This window comes from Oncorhynchus tshawytscha, linkage group LG12 (genome assembly GCF_018296145.1).
Source record: "Oncorhynchus tshawytscha isolate Ot180627B linkage group LG12, Otsh_v2.0, whole genome shotgun sequence".
Classification (NCBI taxonomy): domain Eukaryota; kingdom Metazoa; phylum Chordata; class Actinopteri; order Salmoniformes; family Salmonidae; genus Oncorhynchus; species Oncorhynchus tshawytscha.
Genome location: NC_056440.1, coordinates 73,751,389 through 73,770,495, shown reverse-complemented (window position 1 = coordinate 73,770,495; position 19,107 = coordinate 73,751,389). Strand labels below are relative to the sequence as shown.

Sequence of the window (19,107 nt, the reverse complement as noted above, 5' to 3'; positions counted from 1 at the left end):
CCTGTATGATACCCAGGGGACTCGTCTTCTCTCAAAGACCACTAAACATAACACATCGTTTCCACTGACTGTCTGACCCCAACAGGCCCCCATACCTCTATTCTGACCCCGCTGGGTCCCAGCTATGTGTTTTAGTCAGAGAGAAAATAGTCTGAAAATTCAATAAAAACCAATGTTGTGGCTGATAGGATCTCTCCCCCCTAAGTGAGCACACACCACCACAGTCAAGCTTTCAGTTGGAGCTGGAAAGGAAAAGGATGTCCAATAATTGGTTTCAGAGAAAGTAAATATTTTGAAACCTAGCGGCATGTGATTTTTGGTGGTTGGTGTTTTTCTCAGGTACATTTGTTTCCATCCAGACCATAATTTCACTGTTTTGGCTGCTGTTGGTCTGTGGACTGCATAATGACAACTCCCACCCTCAAACCCCCCTCCTTTCTTTTCTCTTTTTTCTCCTTCCACACTTAACCTTTTTCTCTCTTTCCCCAAACGGTAACGCCGGTGTGTGACGCAGGGTGGGGAGCAGGGGTAACCCTCCAGCTGCAGTGGAGCCAGGGGTTGGATGTGGCTTGGCTGGGTCGGGGAGGTGGGTACGGGGGGGTGGTGGGTGGAAGTTGTGGTGGAGGGGGTGCCATCCTGCCGTCACGGCCCCTGCCAAGCACAACATTCCTGACAGTAGTGGGATTGTGTTGTCAGTGTTTTCTCTGTCCCTCTGAGGAGTGGATGGAGGGGAGGGCCTTTCACCTGCATGGCAGGATGATGGCCATTTTGGCTCCTGAAAGAGCCAAGAAGGAGAGAGCAGCTGCACAGGCTGCCCAGGACTCAGGCCAAGCTGGCACTGGCACCACAGCTGGATCAGGGTCATGGGCGTTGGTTGGCAATTTCACTGACAGGTTTAGTCTAGAACCCAAAACCGCAGCTTCACCAATAAAAGGTTCTTTAAAAGGTGCACGATAGACCACACAGAATGAGTTGAAGATCATATACGTGGTGACTTGTTTTTCCAAGTTTGCACTCCATTCAGTAAAGTTGTAGCCATTTTGTTTCCGGTACTGTGGTGCACCAAAGAATGTCTTTCAAGATTTTTTTTCACCCCATTTCCATGTTCTTTCTCCTTTCTCTCTCGTGTTTTGAAAACGTGTTTCCTCGTTTTTTGCTTGGTCTTTTTGGGTAGCTCCGACCTGTTGGGGGTTTGTCTCGGAAAATACTGGGCTACGGTCTTAGATGGCGGTTCCTCTGCAGAAGGGATTTTGGAGGTAACTGTGCACATGCGGATTGTGATCCCTGTTAAAACAGAGAGTAGACAAAGGGGAATTGATGAGGGTCTTTAGTTAGAGGAAGAGAACGTGTTTGCGCGTGTGTGTGTGTGTGCCTGTGTGTGTGTTGACCTGGTTGGAGGCCAAGTAGAGGGATCCAGATGAATCTCCAGAGATCCTGCCAAAAATTCCTGACTGACTGGGGTTTTCACTTGAATGTTTGAAGCTGACATTTAGGCTAGACTCCCTCCAGAAAAGAGAGAAGTGGGCATTGGGAAGTAAAGGAAATGTGCAGATTGTCCTGGAAGTGAGATGCTCATATGGACTCTATCTACATACTCATGTTTTTTTGGGGGGGGTTTTCTCCCCCCTTCCCTCCATATCTCTGCCTTGTCTCAGCTGATGGGCTACAACGAGAAGCCTGTCAACCTACAGATGTTCATCGGCACGGCAGACGACCGCTACCTCAGACCACACGCCTTCTACCAGGTGCATCGGATCACTGGGAAAACGGTGGCCACCGCCAGCCAGGAGATCATCATCTCCAGCACCAAAGTTCTCGAGATTCCTCTGCTTCCCGAAAACAATATGTCTGCCAGGTGGGTGTCATGGTCGCTCAAGGATTACATTACTCAGTTGAATTATGAGTGCTACCTCCTAGCACAGAGGAAGACCTTGAAAGTGTAAAAATAACAGTTTATGATCAAACAGGATCATAATATCCACAGACAGACAGACACACATGCATACATACATACATACATACGGTAGGGATTTTATTTGTCTTAATTCAAACCAACAGGAGGGTTAAGTTCAGCAGGAAAATATGAGAATTTCCCACCAAGCAGAATATGCTTTTAATACACTTTATTCCCTTATTTAGGGATCTACATAGACCACAGTATATATTTAGGCTTTTATTTCAAAGGCTCTGGTTTTCCAAGATGTTTTGTCTTAGATCTGGTGTTTCCCTCATAGCTGTATGATTAATAAATCATATTTACAGCATTTACACATTTGTAATTTGACTCATATGTTTTCACAATATGATGGCAAAGGTTTATTATGGAATTCATTCAGCCTAATACATTGCTTAATTGATACCCAATCGGGGGGTGTTGCTTAGCTCCCCTCCCTATCTCTCTTGCAGTATTGACTGTGCTGGCATCCTGAAGCTGCGGAACTCAGACATTGAGCTGCGGAAGGGGGAGACTGATATCGGGCGGAAGAACACGCGCGTGCGAGTGGTGTTTCGTGTTCACATTCCCCAGCCCAATGGGAAGGTTCTCTCTCTACAGGCTGCATCCATCCCCGTGGAGTGTTGTGAGTATCCAGATCCTGTTCAGATGCACACACACACATACATACATACATACATACAGCCCTTTTCTCTCTCTTTACCGCCCCCCCCCCACTCATCTCTTTTCTCTGTCTCTCTCTCTCATATGTACCTTGCTGCCTATGTAAACCCCTCTCCTCTCCTCTATCCTCCCAGCCCAGCGTTCGGCCCAGGAGCTTCCCCAGGTAGAGAAGGCCAGTCTGACCGGCTGTCTGGTCAGCGGGGGAGAGGAGATGGTCATCACAGGATCCAACTTCTTCCCCGAATCAAAGGTCATATTCCTGGAGAAGGGCCCTGGTAAGAGACTTGTACACACAGCGTCTCACACACAGGGGGGAGATCCTTAGGGACATCCTTGCTGAGGAATGTGATTGTTTTTCTTGATTATTTGTATTGTATTGTATTTGACTTTATTTTGTAAATTGTGTATACAGTATGCAGGGCTCCCTTGTGAATGAGACATTGGTCTCTATGGTGTCTCCCTTTTTAAAATAACAGTCAAATAAAATATTGTTGACCCACAAGCTGACTCATAATTCACATGGTCGAACCGTCCAACGCATCAGGAGAGATTATTTTTAGTTTGTCCTCTTGCTACAATGGTTTTATATGAGATACAGTTGAAGTCGGAAGTTTACATACACTTAGGTTGGAGTCATTAAAACTCGTTTTTCCACAAATTTCTTGTCAACAAACTATAGTTTTGGCAAGTCTGTTGTGTCATGCACAAAGTAGATGTCCTAAGTAATTTTTCCAACAATTGTTTACAGACAGATTATTTCACTTATAATTTGCTGTATCACATTTCCAGTGGGTCAAAAGTTTACACACACTAAGTTGACTGCCTTTAAACAGCTTGCTAAATTCCAGAAAATTATGTCATGGCTTTAGAAGCTTCTGATAGGCTAATTGACATAATTTGAGTCAATTGGAGGTGTACCTGTGGATGTATTTCAAGGCCTACCTTCAAACTCGGTGCCTCTTTGCTTGACATCATGGGCAAATAAAAATAAATCAGCAAAGACCTCAGAAAAATAATTGTAGACCTCCACAAGTCTGGTTCATCCTTGGGAGCAATTTCCAAATGCCTGAAGGTATCACGTTCATCTGTACAAACAATAGTACCTAAGTATAAACACCATGGGACCATGCAGCTGTCATACCGCTCAAGAAGGAGACGTGTTTTGTATCCTAGAGATGAACGTACTTTGGTGTGAAAAGTGCAAATCAATCCCAGAACAACAGCACAGGACCTTGTGGAGGAAACAGGTACAAAAGTATCTATATCCACAGTAAAATGAGTCCTATATCGACATAACCTGAAAGGCCACTCAGCAAGGAAGAAGCCACTGCTCCAAAACCGCCACAAATAAGCCAGACTATGGTTTGCAACTGCAGATGGGGACAAAGATTGTACTTTTTGGAGAAATGTCCTCTGGTCTGATGAAACAAAAATAGAACTGTTTGGCCATAATGACCATCATTATGTTTGAAGGAAAAGGGAGAGACTTGCAAGCCAAAGAACACCATCCCAACCGTGAAGCACGGGGGTGGCAGCATCATGTTGTGGGGGTGCTTTGCTGCAGGAGGGACTGGTGCACTTCACCAAATAGATGGCATCATGAGGAAGGAATATTATGTGGATATATTGAAGCAACATCTCAAGACATCAGTCAGGAAGTTAAAGCTTGGTCGCAAATGTGTTTTCCAAATGGACAATGACCCCAAGTATACTTCCAAAGTTGTGGCGAAAATGGCTTAAGGACAACAATGTCAAGGTATTGGAGTGGCCATCACAAAGCCCTGACCTCAATCCCATACAAAAGTTGTGGGCAGAACTGAAGAAGCGTATGCGAGCAAGGACGCCTACAAACCTGACTCAGTTACACCAGATCTGTCAGGAGGAATGGGACAAAATTCACCCACCTTATTGTGGGAAGCTTGTGGAAGGCAACTCAAAATGTTTGACCCAAGTTAAACAATTTAAAAGCAATGCTACCAAATTATAATTGAGTGTATGTAAACTTCTGACCCACTGGGAATGTGATGAAAGAAATAATAGCTGAAATAAATAATTTTCTCTACTATTATTCTGACATTTCACATTCTTTAAATAAATGGGTGATCCTAACTGACCTAAGACACAGAATTTTTACAAGGATTAAATGTCAGGAATTGTGAAAAACTGAGTTTAAATGTATTTGGCTAAGGTGTATGTAAACCTCCGACTCCAAGTGTATATAATACTGTTTGGTTCATCCAAATTAAACACCTTAGAATATCCACAGTAGCAAATACTCTGTAGTTTGGATCCAGTGAGTTGATCCAAGATCTGGATTGCTTTAGGTACTGTACTTCCAGCTTAACTAAAATCAAATCAAAATGTATTGGTCACATACACATGGTTAGCAGATGCTATTGCGAGTGTAGCGAAATGCTTGTGCTTCTAGTTCCGACCATGCAGTAATATCTAACAAGTAATCTATCAATTTCCCAACAACAACCTTATACACACAAGTGTAAAGGAATGAATAAGAATATGTACATATAAATATATGGATGAGCGATGGCCAAACGGCATAGGCAAGATGCAGTAGATGGTATAGAGTACAGCATATACATATGAGATGAGTAATGTAGGGTATGTAAACATTATATAAAGTGGCATTGTTTAAAGTGACTAGTGATACATTTATTACATCCCGTTTTTAATTATTAAAGTGGCAAGAGATTTGAGTCAGTATGTTGGCAGCAGCCACTCAATGTTAGTGATGGGTGTTTAACAGTCTGGTGGCCTTGAGATAGATGCTGTTTTTCAGTCTCTCTGTCCCAGCTTTGATGCACCTGCACTGACCTCGCCTTCTGGATGATAGTGGGGTGAACATGCAGTGGCTCGGGTGGTTGTTGTCCTTGATGTTCGTTATGGCCTTCCTGTGACATCGGGTGGTGTAGGTGTCCTGGAGGGCAGGTAGGTTGCCCCCGGTGATGCGTTGTGCAGACCTCACTACCCTCTGGAGAGTCTTACGGTTGTGGGTGGAGCAGTTGCTGTACCAGGTGGTGATACAGCCTGACCGGATGCTCTCGACTGTGCATCTGTAAATGTTTGTGTGTTTTTGGTGACAAGACACATTTCTTCAGCCTCCTGATGAGGCGCTGTTGCAACAACTTAACCATTGTTGTGTAGAAAACAGCTGGAGTGTAAGGACCCTTCTCAACATCCTCTAGATAGACCGTCACCATCACCAATCACCTCTTTCAACAAACAGATCAAACAGGTTCCAATAGCTGATTTACTGACTGCGGAGGAAGAGTCAGACCCAACTAGATAGAAACACCTGGAAAAAGAACAGTCCCATGCCTCCTACAGCCCTGGGGTGCATTCCACACCATGCTGCTATCCCGCCCATTAGCACTGCTCTACTATTTAAAGCACAAGTCTTTTTCTGTCATCCATGGAACGTTACTACTGAGTTATGAGTTATAATACACACAAAGCTCAAGAGCAAGAGCCACTAAAAATGGATCTCAGTCTCTTTTTCTGATCGTATCTGTCCGTCCCAAGAGATCGATGGGTAGCATATCTGGCTAGTGCTACTAGACTGACACACAGGTTATCACACACTCACACAGTACAATCTACTGCTTACAACTGACTCCTCAGTCTCTCTCTAGTCCTTATCAGTGTTAATATTTAGCCCTGCCCTGACCTGTTTAGTGTATTAACTTAAGAAGAGAGAGTCTCTGAGTGTGGTCGGTTCTTCTGCTCATACTGTACCTCTTCATTAATCGCTTGGGTTGAACTTAACTTACTACAACTCACTATTTAGACTCTCCCTCCTTTAACTCTTTCAATAATAAAACACAAGTATGGCCGGGCTCCAGGATGGAAACTGTGAAAGGGTGACAGCGTTCTGTGAACCAGTCCCTGCCTGCTCACCATAGCTTTGTGAAAGAGGCCAAACTGAATCAAGTTCAAACACGGAGGAGAGTCAAGGGGGCTGTTACTTATTGACTAAGATACATTATTTTGAGAAATTGAGTGGAAACCTTTACCCTAGGAGTGGAGTGGAGGAAACTTGGGCCCTGCAGACATGATGTGTCTCATCATGGGGGAAAGAGAGAGATAATGATGATCTGGTTTGTGTAAATTGTCCCTCATCAAGGCTAATCCAGATGCTTATTGCAGAACATGCCTGATTGGAGGGAGCGGATGGAGGGATGGAATAAAGAGAGGAGAGGAAAAGAGTAGTAATGACAGAGTTTTCCACCTCCTCCTTCCATAAACAGAGTACAACAGTGGAATCACGTTGAGGGTGAAAGACAAGTTTATTGTGGTTAGTTAGTTCATGTATAGTCAGTGTTACCTGCGGGGGGTAGGGTGGGGACTTCATGCGGGGGTTGGTGGATGGGGTCTTCCTGGGGGGGGTAGGATGGGAACTTTATGCGGGGGTAGGGTGATGGCTTCATGCGGGGGTAGAATGGGGTCTTCCTGGGGGGATAGGGTGGGGTCTTCCTGGGGGATAGGGTGGGGTCTTCCTGTGGGGGATAGGATGGGGTCTTCCTGTGGGGGATAGGATGGGGTCTTCCTGTGGGGGATAGGATGGGGTCTTCCTGCGGGGATAGGATGGGGTCTTCCTGCGGGGATAGGATGGGGTCTTCCTGCGGGGATAGGATGGGGTCTTCCTGTGGGGGATAGGATGGGGTCTTCCTGTGGGGGATAGGATGGGGTCTTCCTGCGGGGATAGGATGGGGTCTTCCTGCGGGGATAGGATGGGGTCTTCCTGCGGGGATAGGATGGGGTCTTCCTGCGGGGATAGGATGGGGTCTTCCTGTGGGGGATAGGATGGGGTCTTCCTGTGGGGGATAGGATGGGGTCTTCCTGCGGGGGATAGGATGGGGTCTTCCTGCGGGGATAGGATGGGGTCTTCCTGTGGGGGATAGGATGGGGTCTTCCTGTGGGGGATAGGATGGGGTCTTCCTGTGGGGGATAGGATGGGGTCTTCCTGTGGGGGATAGGATGGGGTCTTCCTGTGGGGGATAGGATGGGGTCTTCCTGTGGGGGATAGGATGGGGTCTTCCTGTGGGGGATAGGATGGGGTCTTCCTGCGGGGATAGGATGGGGTCTTCCTGTGGGGGATAGGATGGGGTCTTCCTGTGGGGGATAGGATGGGGTCTTCCTGTGGGGGATAGGATGGGGTCTTCCTGTGGGGGATAGGATGGGGTCTTCCTGTGGGGGATAGGATGGGGTCTTCCTGTGGGGGATAGGATGGGGTCTTCCTGTGGGGGATAGGATGGGGTCTTCCTGTGGGGATAGGATGGGGTCTTCCTGTGGGGGATAGGATGGGGTCTTCCTGTGGGGGATAGGATGGGGTCTTCCTGTGGGGGATAGGATGGGGTCTTCCTGTGGGGGATAGGATGGGGTCTTCCTGTGGGGGATAGGATGGGGTCTTCCTGTGGGGGATAGGATGGGGTCTTCCTGTGGGGGATAGGATGGGGTCTTCCTGCGGGGATAGGATGGGGTCTTCCTGTGGGGGATAGGATGGGGTCTTCCTGTGGGGGATAGGATGGGGTCTTCCTGTGGGGGATAGGATGGGGTCTTCCTGCGGGGATAGGATGGGGTCTTCCTGCGGGGATAGGATGGGGTCTTCCTGCGGGGATAGGATGGGGTCTTCCTGTGGGGGATAGGATGGGGTCTTCCTGTGGGGGATAGGATGGGGTCTTCCTGCGGGGGATAGGATGGGGTCTTCCTGCGGGGATAGGATGGGGTCTTCCTGTGGGGGATAGGATGGGGTCTTCCTGTGGGGGATAGGATGGGGTCTTCCTGTGGGGGATAGGATGGGGTCTTCCTGTGGGGGATAGGATGGGGTCTTCCTGTGGGGGATAGGATGGGGTCTTCCTGTGGGGGATAGGATGGGGTCTTCCTGTGGGGGATAGGATGGGGTCTTCCTGCGGGGATAGGATGGGGTCTTCCTGTGGGGGATAGGATGGGGTCTTCCTGGGGCATACATACAAATAAATGCAGTGGTGGCATGCGGCTCCTAAATGCACAGAGGAAGAGAGGAGGGTTGGGTAACAGGAATCCCTAGCTCCAGGCACCAGTTGATAACAAGTTCTACATTACAGTTTATGGAATCTCTACTGGAATCTCTACTGGACTTGTTCAATTCCCATTTTTAAAGATGATAAAAGTCACTTTGAATAGAAACGTTTGCTAAATGACCATATTATGTTTTTATTACAAGCAGTAATTGAGGTCTTTTAGTGAGTTGGTTGTGTGTCCATCCAGTTTACCAGTTATTTGTTGGCTGCACTGCAGATAGGGGAGGAGTGAGAGAGGTAGTTGAGGAAGGGGAGCCATAATGATGCAGGCAGGCGACTCTGGTCCATCTGGCTACAGCAGGTCTGTCAGTGTGAGGTCTGGTCTTTGGCTCGTTCGCTCATCACCTCCTAATGCTAGGAAAAGCAGACAGGTCCTTTCCCTCTGTCCAGATGAAACAGGATCACATCCATTGGCTTCATGCTGACTTCTATCACTTTATTACCTGCTCTAGGGGAGGGAGTGAGCAGTTTGGCTCAGAGGAAGGGGAATATGAAAGTGCATTATTATTATTATTATTCTGAGGGGGAAAACATATTATTTGACCAGAGTGAACCTCATCAAACAGGAAAAGGACCCGTAGATGGAATGACTGACTCTACTGACTGACTCTACTGACGGAGTATTTTGGCCTACTGACTCTACTGGCTTACTGACTCTACTGTACTGTACTCACTATACTGGCTCTACTGTACTCACTATACTGGCTCTACTGGCTTAATGGCTCTACTGGCTTACTGGCTCTACTGTACTGTACTCACTATACTGGCTCTACTGTACTCACTATACTGGCTCTACTGGCTTACTGGCTCTACTGGCTTACTGGCTCTACTGTACTGTACTCACTATACTGGCTCTACTGTACTCACTATACTGGCTCTACTGGCTTACTGGCTCTACTGTACTGTACTCACTATACTGGCTCTACTGTACTCACTATACTGGCTCTACTGGCTTACTGGCTCTACTGGCTTACTGGCTCTACTGTACTGTACTCACTATACTGGCTCTACTGGCTTATTGGCTCTACTGTACTGTACTCACTATACTGGCTCTACTGTACTCACTATACTGGCTCTACTGGCTTACTTGCTCTACTGTACTGTACTCACTATACTGGCTCTACTGGCTTACTGGCTCTACTGTACTGTACTCACTATACTGGCTCTACTGGCTTACTGGCTCTACTGTACAGTACTCACTACTGGCTCTACTGTACTGTGCTCACTATACTGGCTCTACTGGCTTACTGGCTCTACTGTACTGTACTCACTATACTGGCTCTGCTGGCTTACTGGCTCTACTGGCTTACTGACTGACTGTACTATACTGGCTTACTGACTGACTGTACTCTACTGACTCTACTGTACTGTACTGACTATACTGGCTCTACTGTACTCACTATACTGTCTCTACTGTACTGTACTCTACTGAATCTACTGGCTTACTGACTACTGTACTCACTATACTGGCTCTACTGGCTCTACTGGCTTACTGACTGGCTCTACTGCACTCACTATACTGGCTCTACTGTACTGTACTCACTACTGGTTCTACTGTACTGTACTCTACTGACTCTACTGGCTTACTGACTCTACTGTACTGTACTCACTATACTGGCTCTACTGGCTTACTGGCTCTACTGGCTTACTGACTCTACTGTACTCACTATACTGGCTCTACTGGCTTACTTACTGACTACCCTACAGACTCTACTGGCTTACTGACTGACTGTACTGTACTCACTATACTGGCTCTACTGTACTGTACTCACTATACTGGCTCTACTGGCTTACTGACTGACTACCCTACTGGCTTACTGACTACTGGCTTACTGACTGACTGTACTCTACTGACTTACTGACTCTACTGTACTGTACTCACTATACTGGCTCTACTGTACTGTACTCACTATACTGGCTCTACTGGCTCTACTGGCTTACTGACTGACTACCCTACTGACTACTGGCTTACTGACTACTGGCTTACTGACTGACTGTACTCTACTGACTCTACTGGCTTACTGACTCTACTGTACTGTACTCACTATACTGGCTCTACTGGCTTACTGGCTCTACTGTACTGTACTCACTATACTGCCTCTACTGTACTGTACTCACTATACTGGCTCTACTGGCTTACTGGCTTACTGACTGACTACCCTACTGACTCTACTGGCTTAATGACTGACTGTACTGTACTGACTCTACTGGCTTACTGACTACTGGCTTACTGACTGACTGTACTCTACTGACTACTGGCTTGCTGACTGCCTACTCTACTGACTCTACTGGCTTACTGACTCTACTGGCTTACTGACTGACTGTACTCTACTGACTCTACTGGTTTACTGACTCTACTGTACTCACTATACTGGCTCTACTGTACTGTACTCACTATACTGGCTCTACTGGCTTACTGGCTCTACTGTACTGTACTCACTATACTGGCTCTACTGTACTGTACTCACTATACTGGCTCTACTGGCTTACTGACTCTACTGGCTTACTGACTGACTACCCTACTGGCTTACTGACTCTACTGGCTTACTGACTGTACTGTACTGACTCTACTGGCTTACTGACTGTACTGTACTGACTCTACTGGCTTACTGACTGACTGTACTGTACTGACTCTACTGGCTTACTGACTGACTGTACTGACTACTGGCTTACTGACTGTACTCTACTGGCTTTACTGACTGACTGTACTGTACTGACTCTACTGGCTTACTGACTGACTGTACTCTACTGACTCTACTGGCTTACTGACTGACTGTACTCTACTGACTCTACTGGCTTACTGACTGACTGTACTCTACTGACTCTACTGGTTAAATGACTCTACTGGCTTACTGACTGACTACTCTACTGGCTTACTGACTCTACTGGCTTACTGACTGACTGTACTCTACTGACTCTACTGGCTTACTTTCTGACTACTGGCTTACTGACTGACTGTACTCTACTGGCTTACTGACTGACTGACTACTGTACTGACTACTGGTGTACTGGCTTACTGACTGACTGTACTCTACTGACTACTGGCTTACTGACTCTACTGTACTGTTCTCACTATACTGGCTCTACTGGCTTACTGACTGACTACTCTACTGACTCTACTGGCTTACTGACTCTACTGGCTTACTGACTGACTGTACTGACTACTGACTCTACTGGCTTACTGATGTACTGTACTGACTATACTGGCTTACTGACTCTACTGTACTGTACTCACTATACTGGCTCTACTGGCTTACTGACTGACTGTACTCTACTGGCTTACTGACTACTGGCTTACTGACTGACTGTACTCTACTGAGTCTACTGGCTTACTGAGTGTACTGTACTCACTATACTGGCTCTACTGCCTTACTTACTGACTGTACTCTACTGACTCTACTGGCTTACTGACTGTACTGTACTGACTACTGGCTTACTGACTGACTGTACTGTACTGACTCTACTGGCTTACTGACTAACTGTACTCTACTGACTATACTGGCTTGCTGACTCTACTGGCTTACTGACTGACTTTACTCTACTGACTACTGGTTTAATGACTCTACTGGCTTACTGACTGACTACTCTACTGACTCTACTGGCTTACTGACTCTACTGGCTTGCTGACTGACTGTACTGTACTGACTACTGGCTTACGGACTGACTGTACTGTTCTGACTGTCCTGGCTTACTGACTGTACTCTACTGGCTTACTGACTGACTGTACTGTACTGACTCTACTGACTGACTGTACTCTACTGACTCTACTGGCTTACTGACTGACTGTACTCGACTGACTCTACTGGCTTACTGACTGACTGTACTCGACTGACTCTACTGGCTTACTGACTGACTGTACTCTACTGGATTACTGACTGACTGTACTGACTACTGGCTTACGGACTGACTGTACTGTACTGACTATACTGGCTTACTGACTGTACTCTACTGGCTTACTGACTACTGGCTTACTGACTGACTGTACTCTACTGACTACTGGCTTGCTGACTGCCTACTCTACTGACTCTACTGGCTTACTGACTCTACTGGCTTACTGACTGACTACTCTACTGACTCTACTGGTTACTGACTGACTACTCTACTGGCTTACTGACTCTACTGGCTTACTGACTGACTGTACTGTACTGACTACTGACTCTACTGGCTTACTGACTGTACTGTACTAACTACTGGCTTACTGACTGTACTGTACTAACTACTGGCTTACTGACTGACTGTACTCTACTGGCTTACTGACTGACTGTACTCTACTGGCTTACTGACTGACTGTACTCTACTGGCTTACTGACTCTACTGGCTTACTGACTGACTGTACTCTACTGACTCTACTGGTTTAATGACTCTGGCTTACTGACTGACTGTACTCTACTGACTCTACTGGTTTAATGACTCTGTCTTACTGACTGACTACTCTACTGACTCTACTGGCTTACTGACTCTACTGCTTGCTGACTGACTGTACTGTACTGACTCTACTGGCTTACTGACTGACTGTACTCTACTGGCTCTACTGGCTTACTGACTGACTGCACTCGACTGACTACTGGCTTACCTACTGACTGTACTCTACTGACTGACTGTACTGTACTGACTATACTGGCTTACTGACTGTACTCTACTGGCTTAATGACTGACTACTCTACTGACTTACTGACTCTACTGGTTTAATGACTCTATTGGCTTACTGACTGACTACTCTACTGACTCTACTGCTTGCTGACTGACTGTACTGTACTGACTCTACTGGCTTACTGACTGACTGTACTCTACTGGCTCTACTGGCTTACTGACTGACTGCACTCGACTGACTACTGGCTTACCTACTGACTGTACTCTACTGACTGACTGTACTGTACTGACTATACTGGCTTACTGACTGTACTCTACTGGCTTAATGACTGACTACTCTACTGACTTACTGACTCTACTGGTTTAATGACTCTATTGGCTTACTGACTGACTACTCTACTGACTCTACTGGCTTACGGACTGACTGTACTGTACTGACTACTGGCTTACTGACTCTACTGGCTTACTGACTGACTGTACTGTACTGGCTTACTGACTCTACTGGCTTACTGACGGACTGTACTATACTGGCTCTACTGGCTTACTGACTACTGGCTTACTGACTGACTGTACTGTACTGGCTTACTGACTACTGACTTACTGACTCTACTGACTATACTGGCTTACTGACTCTACTGGCTTACTGACTGACTGTACTCTACTGACTACTGGTTTAATGACTCTTGGCTTACTGACTGACTACTCTACTGACTCTACTGGCTTACAGACTGACTATACAGTACTGGCTTACTGACTCTACTGGCTTACTGACTGACTGTACTGTACTGGCTTACTGACTCTACTGGCTTACTGACGGACTGTACTGTACTGGCTCTACTGGCTTACTGACTGTACTCTACTGGCTTACTGACTGTACTCTACTGACTTACTGACTGACTGTACTGTACTGACTATACTGGCTTACTGACTGTACTCTACTGGCTTACTGACTGACTGTACTCTACTGGCTTACTGACTGACTGTACTGACTACTGGCTTACTGACTGGCTGTACTCTACTGGCTTACTGACTCTACTGACTCTACTGGCTTACTGACTGCCTGTACTGTACTGACTCTACTGGCTTACTGACTCTACTGGCTTACTGACTGACTACTGTACTGACTCTACTGGCTTACTGACTCTACTGGCTTACTGACTGACTGTACTGTACTGGCTCTACTGGCTTACTGACTCTACTGTCTTACTGACTGACTGTACTGTACTGACTATACTGACTTACTGACTACTCTACTGGCTTACTGACTGACTGTACTGTACTGGCTCTACTGGCTTACTGACTCTACTGTCTTACTGACTGACTGTACTGTACTGACTATACTGACTTACTGACTACTCTACTGGCTTACTGACTGACTGTACTGTACTGACTCTACTGGCTTACTGACTGTACTCTACTGGCTTACTGACTACTGTACTGGCTTACTGACTACTGGCTTACTGACTGTACTGTACTGACTATACTGGCTCTACTGACTTACTGACTGACTACTGACTGACTATACTGTAAGACTACTATAGGGCCTTGATGAGGGCAGAAGGCGAGTGGAGAATGATGTTTAAAAAAAAACTGGTTGAATTGAAATTGCATTTAACACACCAGGCATCAGTGTTTTTCCTTTCTTCCATACAAAAGGTCTACAAGCTACAGTTATTCTAGCTGTCTGAATACACTGACTACTACTAGTAACACATGGATGTGTTTTTAACTCTCTGAGAGAGGGGTGTATATAGAACATGTTTTTTTTCTGAGAGTGAGGGGTGGATGGATGTGTTTTCTCTTCGTCATCGGGTAGGTTCCTGTTGGAGCTTGTTTAGTGGTGGGCGGAGGACGGTGGCAGTACATGTGGGGCCCTCTCCCTCCTCTCTCCTGCCTATTGAATGTCAACATGTGCTGCAGAAATACGCTCAGTATGCTGAAGTCAGACAGAGCTAAGGCACCCAAGGTCATTATTCAGGCATTACCAGAAAGCTGACTCAGATACCTAGAGGAGTAGCTAGAGCCCCCCTTTCACAAAAAGAGAAGGAACCTTCCAGTAGAGATACAATAGCCTAAAGTGGCTTATGTCATAAACCTGTTCTGTTTCATTCTGTGGGACGGTGGAATCTCCACTGAGCTCTATAGAAGAGTCTAATGCACCACAGGATTACTGGGGCAAAGACTGTAATCTGACTCTGCTAGGATGAGATCAAGGGTCTTCCTAACTAAAGTCGTATGTTATCTCTCTGAACAGTTATCAGTTAAGAGGAGATCAGAGAAGGGCCATCTACTATAGATGACTATTAGAAGGTGAAGCATTTGGAAAGAAAAGCAGAATACTGTAGATGTACAGGACTTAGCCTATAACTACAGTACAGCTATAAGATCCCATTGTAAAGATGGGGAGTCTTTCAGCAGGCATTAGGGCAGATTGTTTTGGGGGAGCCCTTTGGTTAAGTGGAGAAGTAACACAGGTACAGTCAGATGTAATCAGATCCATATGTTATGAACAGCATGAAACAGACCCATTTTCAATTGCAAGTTAGTGTGGCATCATGCCATTAAAAAAAAGTTGTAGCTACTTACTACTGTAAGTGACTGCAGTACTTGTGCAGTAGTAGCTGAATACATATCTGATTTAGTAGTTGTGATGATCGTAACTTCTCCTTAACCGCAGCAGCCCGTTATAATTCTCTCAACTGTTTTTCTGAATGGCTGGATGCCTAAGATGTCTGGCCAGATCATTAGATCTGTAGGAGGAAAACTGGAAAATAAGGGGATGTTTCCTTTCCTAAGCCAGCCAGAACTCTGGCAGCGCAACGTAGCCTAGCGCGTGGTGGACCGACCGGCGGAGGGAGGAGGGAGGCAGGGATTTTAAATAAATAGAGTTATTCCACTCGTCTCTCCATAATGTTAACCAGGCAAGACAAACAGCAGGATATTTAGACTTTGATTACTTTTTAATAGCTGTAAAAAATACTCTCCACAGAGTTTTTGTGTCCATAAAGATGACATCATTGAGATGTTTCTGGTCCCCCAGCCAGAACCAATTGAAATCCCTCTGCTTTCCGAAGTTTTTCTGTGGTTCATATTGAGCCATGTCTGCTGGGGCAGGGAGTCTTACACTGACTGTAACGGAGAGGAGGACCAAAATGCAGTGTGGTTAGTGTTCAACATGTTTAATATAGACGATAAATGAGAACATAACAAAATACAAAACAACAAATGTGAAAACCGAAACAGTCCTATCTGGTGCAATGACACAAAGACAGAAGACAACCACCCACAAAGTACCCACAGAATATGGCTTCCTAAATATGGTTCCCAATCAGAGACAACGATAGACAGCTACCTCTAATTGAGAACCAATCTAGGCAACCATAGACATACAAACTACCTAGAAAGGAAACAGCCCCATAAACATACAAAAAAACCTAGACCAGGGAAAAAACACATAAATCCCCCATGTCACACTCTGACCTAACCAAAATCATCAAGAAAACAAAGGTAACTAAGGCCAGGGTGTGACACTGACATAATGATCATTAGGAAAATAGACAGTAACCCAGAAGACACATTCCAAAATATTACACAAGACTTAAAGATGGGTCTGAAATATAGTGCAATGATCATAGATTGTCTTCATAATTAGGTTATTTGGCCGGAGTGTATTGCATGTCAGCTGCATTGAGCTACATGACTTATTCAACTCAGCATTACTGTATGATCTTTAGATTTGATGGTCTTGGTTTTCTATTTGAAAACTATTTGACAGATACTATAATTCACTTCCTCCCAGATTCACATTGACATAGGAATTAGTCCAAGAGCTGGCAATTCAATTAGGGGAGGATTTGATGGAGTCCTTTGTGTCAAATTTGTCTGTTGACTCCATCTGTTTGTGAGGAGGAGGAGGTGGGTTGTCTCTATGCTGAATCCCTATGGGTGCCATTCTGCCATTTATTAATTAATTCACACATAATTTGAAAAGCAGACTAAGGGCCGAATGCATTGTCTCTCGCCAGGCCCAGCCTGGAGTGGGAATGCTGTGATCTTGCCGTCTGTCAAAATGGAGTCCTACAATGTGTTTTACTCATCTGTCATGTCTTCTCTCTCTCTTTTTGTCTTTTTAGATGGACGACCCCAGTGGGAAGTGGAGGCGAAAATCATCCGTGAGAAAAGTCAAGGAGTAAGTAGAACACAAGCTTTCTACACCTCTCTGTAGCTTAGCTGTCACAAACATGATGTATATTATTCTGTATCATTAGGCTATATTTTTACAGCTGTTATATTGATGTAGCATTATTCATTCATTATTACTAAAGTATCCTGACTAATGTGAATGTCTGTGAAAAGTGGAAACGTTGACTGTGTTGGTTCCTTCTCCCAGTCGAGCATCGTAGTGGAGGTCCCTCCCTACCACAGTAAGACTGTGACCTCGGCTGTTCAGGTGCAGTTCTACGTGTGTAACGGCAAACGGAAAAGGAGCCAATCACAACGCTTCACTTACCTGTCAGGTAGGAGGATCTACATTCTACACTAGAGGTCGACCGGTTATGATTTTTCACCGCCGATACCAATACCGATTATTGGAGGATCAAAAAAGTCGATACCAATTAATCGGCCAATTTGATTTATTTATTTGTAATAATGACAATTACAACAATACTGAATGAACACTTATTTTAACTTAATATAATACATAAATAAAATCAATTTAGCCTCAAGTAAATAATGAAACATGTTCAATTTGGTTTAAATAATGCAAAAACAAAGTGTTGGAGAAGAAAGTAAAAGTGCAATATGTGCTATGTAAGAAAGCTAACGTTTCAGTTCCTTGCTCAGAACATGAGAACATATGAAAGCTGGTGGTTCCTTTTAACATGAGTCTTCAATATTCCCAGGTAAGAAGTTTTGGGTTGTAGTTATTATAGGAATTATAGGACTATTTCCCTCTATACCATTTGTATTTCATTAACCTTTGACTATTGGATGTTCTTATAGGCACTTTAGTATTGCCAGTGTAACAGTATAGCTTCCGTCCCTCTCCTCGCTCCTCCCTGGGCTCGAACCAGCAACACAACGACAACAGCCACCATCGAAGCAGCGTTACCCATGCAGAGCAAGGGGAACAACTACTAGAAGGCTCAGAGCGAGTGACGTTTGAAACACTATTAGCGCACGCTAACTAGCTAGCCATTTCACTTCGGTTACACCAGCCTCATCTTGGGTGTTCATAGGCTTGAAGTCATAAACAGCGCAATGCTTGATGCACAATGAAGAGCTGCTGGCAAAACGCATGAAAGTGCTGTTTGAATTAATGTTTACGCGCCTGCTTCTGCCTACCACCGCTCAGTCAGATACTTAGATACTTGTATGCTCAGTCAGATTATATGCAACGCAGGACACGCTAGATAATATCTAGTAATATCATCAACCATGTGTAGTTAACTAGTGATTATGATTGATTGTTTTTTATAAGATAAGTTTAATGCTAGCTAGCAACTTACCTTGGCTTACTGCATTCGCGTAACAGGCAGTCTCCTTGTGGAGTGCAACGAGAGAGAGGCAGGTTGTTATTGCGTTGGACTAGTTGACTGTAAGGTTGCAAGATTGGATCCCCCAAACGGACAAGGTGAAAATCTGTCGTTCTGCCCCTGAACGAGGCAGTTAACCCACCGTTCCTGGGCCGTCTTTGAAAATAAGAATGCGTTCTTAACTGACTTGCCTAGTTAAATAAAGGTATACAAAAATCGGCAAATCGGCGCCCCAAAATACCGATTTCCGATTGGTATGAAAACTTGAAATCGTCCCTAATTAATC

General features: G+C 45.3%; 1 protein-coding gene across 4 annotated transcripts in view; it reads left to right on the top strand.

The window, feature by feature from the left end:
• The window catches only part of LOC112237386 (nuclear factor of activated T-cells, cytoplasmic 3), a 100,581-nt gene that overhangs the window by 58,678 nt on the left and 22,796 nt on the right, over positions 1-19,107 (top strand). For 2 of the 4 annotated variants that reach the window (XM_042331055.1, XM_042331057.1), the window contains exons 4-8: positions 1,656-1,855; positions 2,407-2,579; positions 2,752-2,892; positions 17,418-17,473; positions 17,675-17,801. In XM_042331055.1, coding sequence (XP_042186989.1) covers positions 1,656-1,855; positions 2,407-2,579; positions 2,752-2,892; positions 17,418-17,473; positions 17,675-17,801 — 697 coding nt within the window. Of the gene's footprint in view, positions 1-1,655; positions 1,856-2,382; positions 2,580-2,751; positions 2,893-17,417; positions 17,474-17,674; positions 17,802-19,107 lie in introns of all 4 variants that reach the window. The other 2 variants (XM_042331054.1, XM_042331056.1) reach the window with 1 other exon arrangement.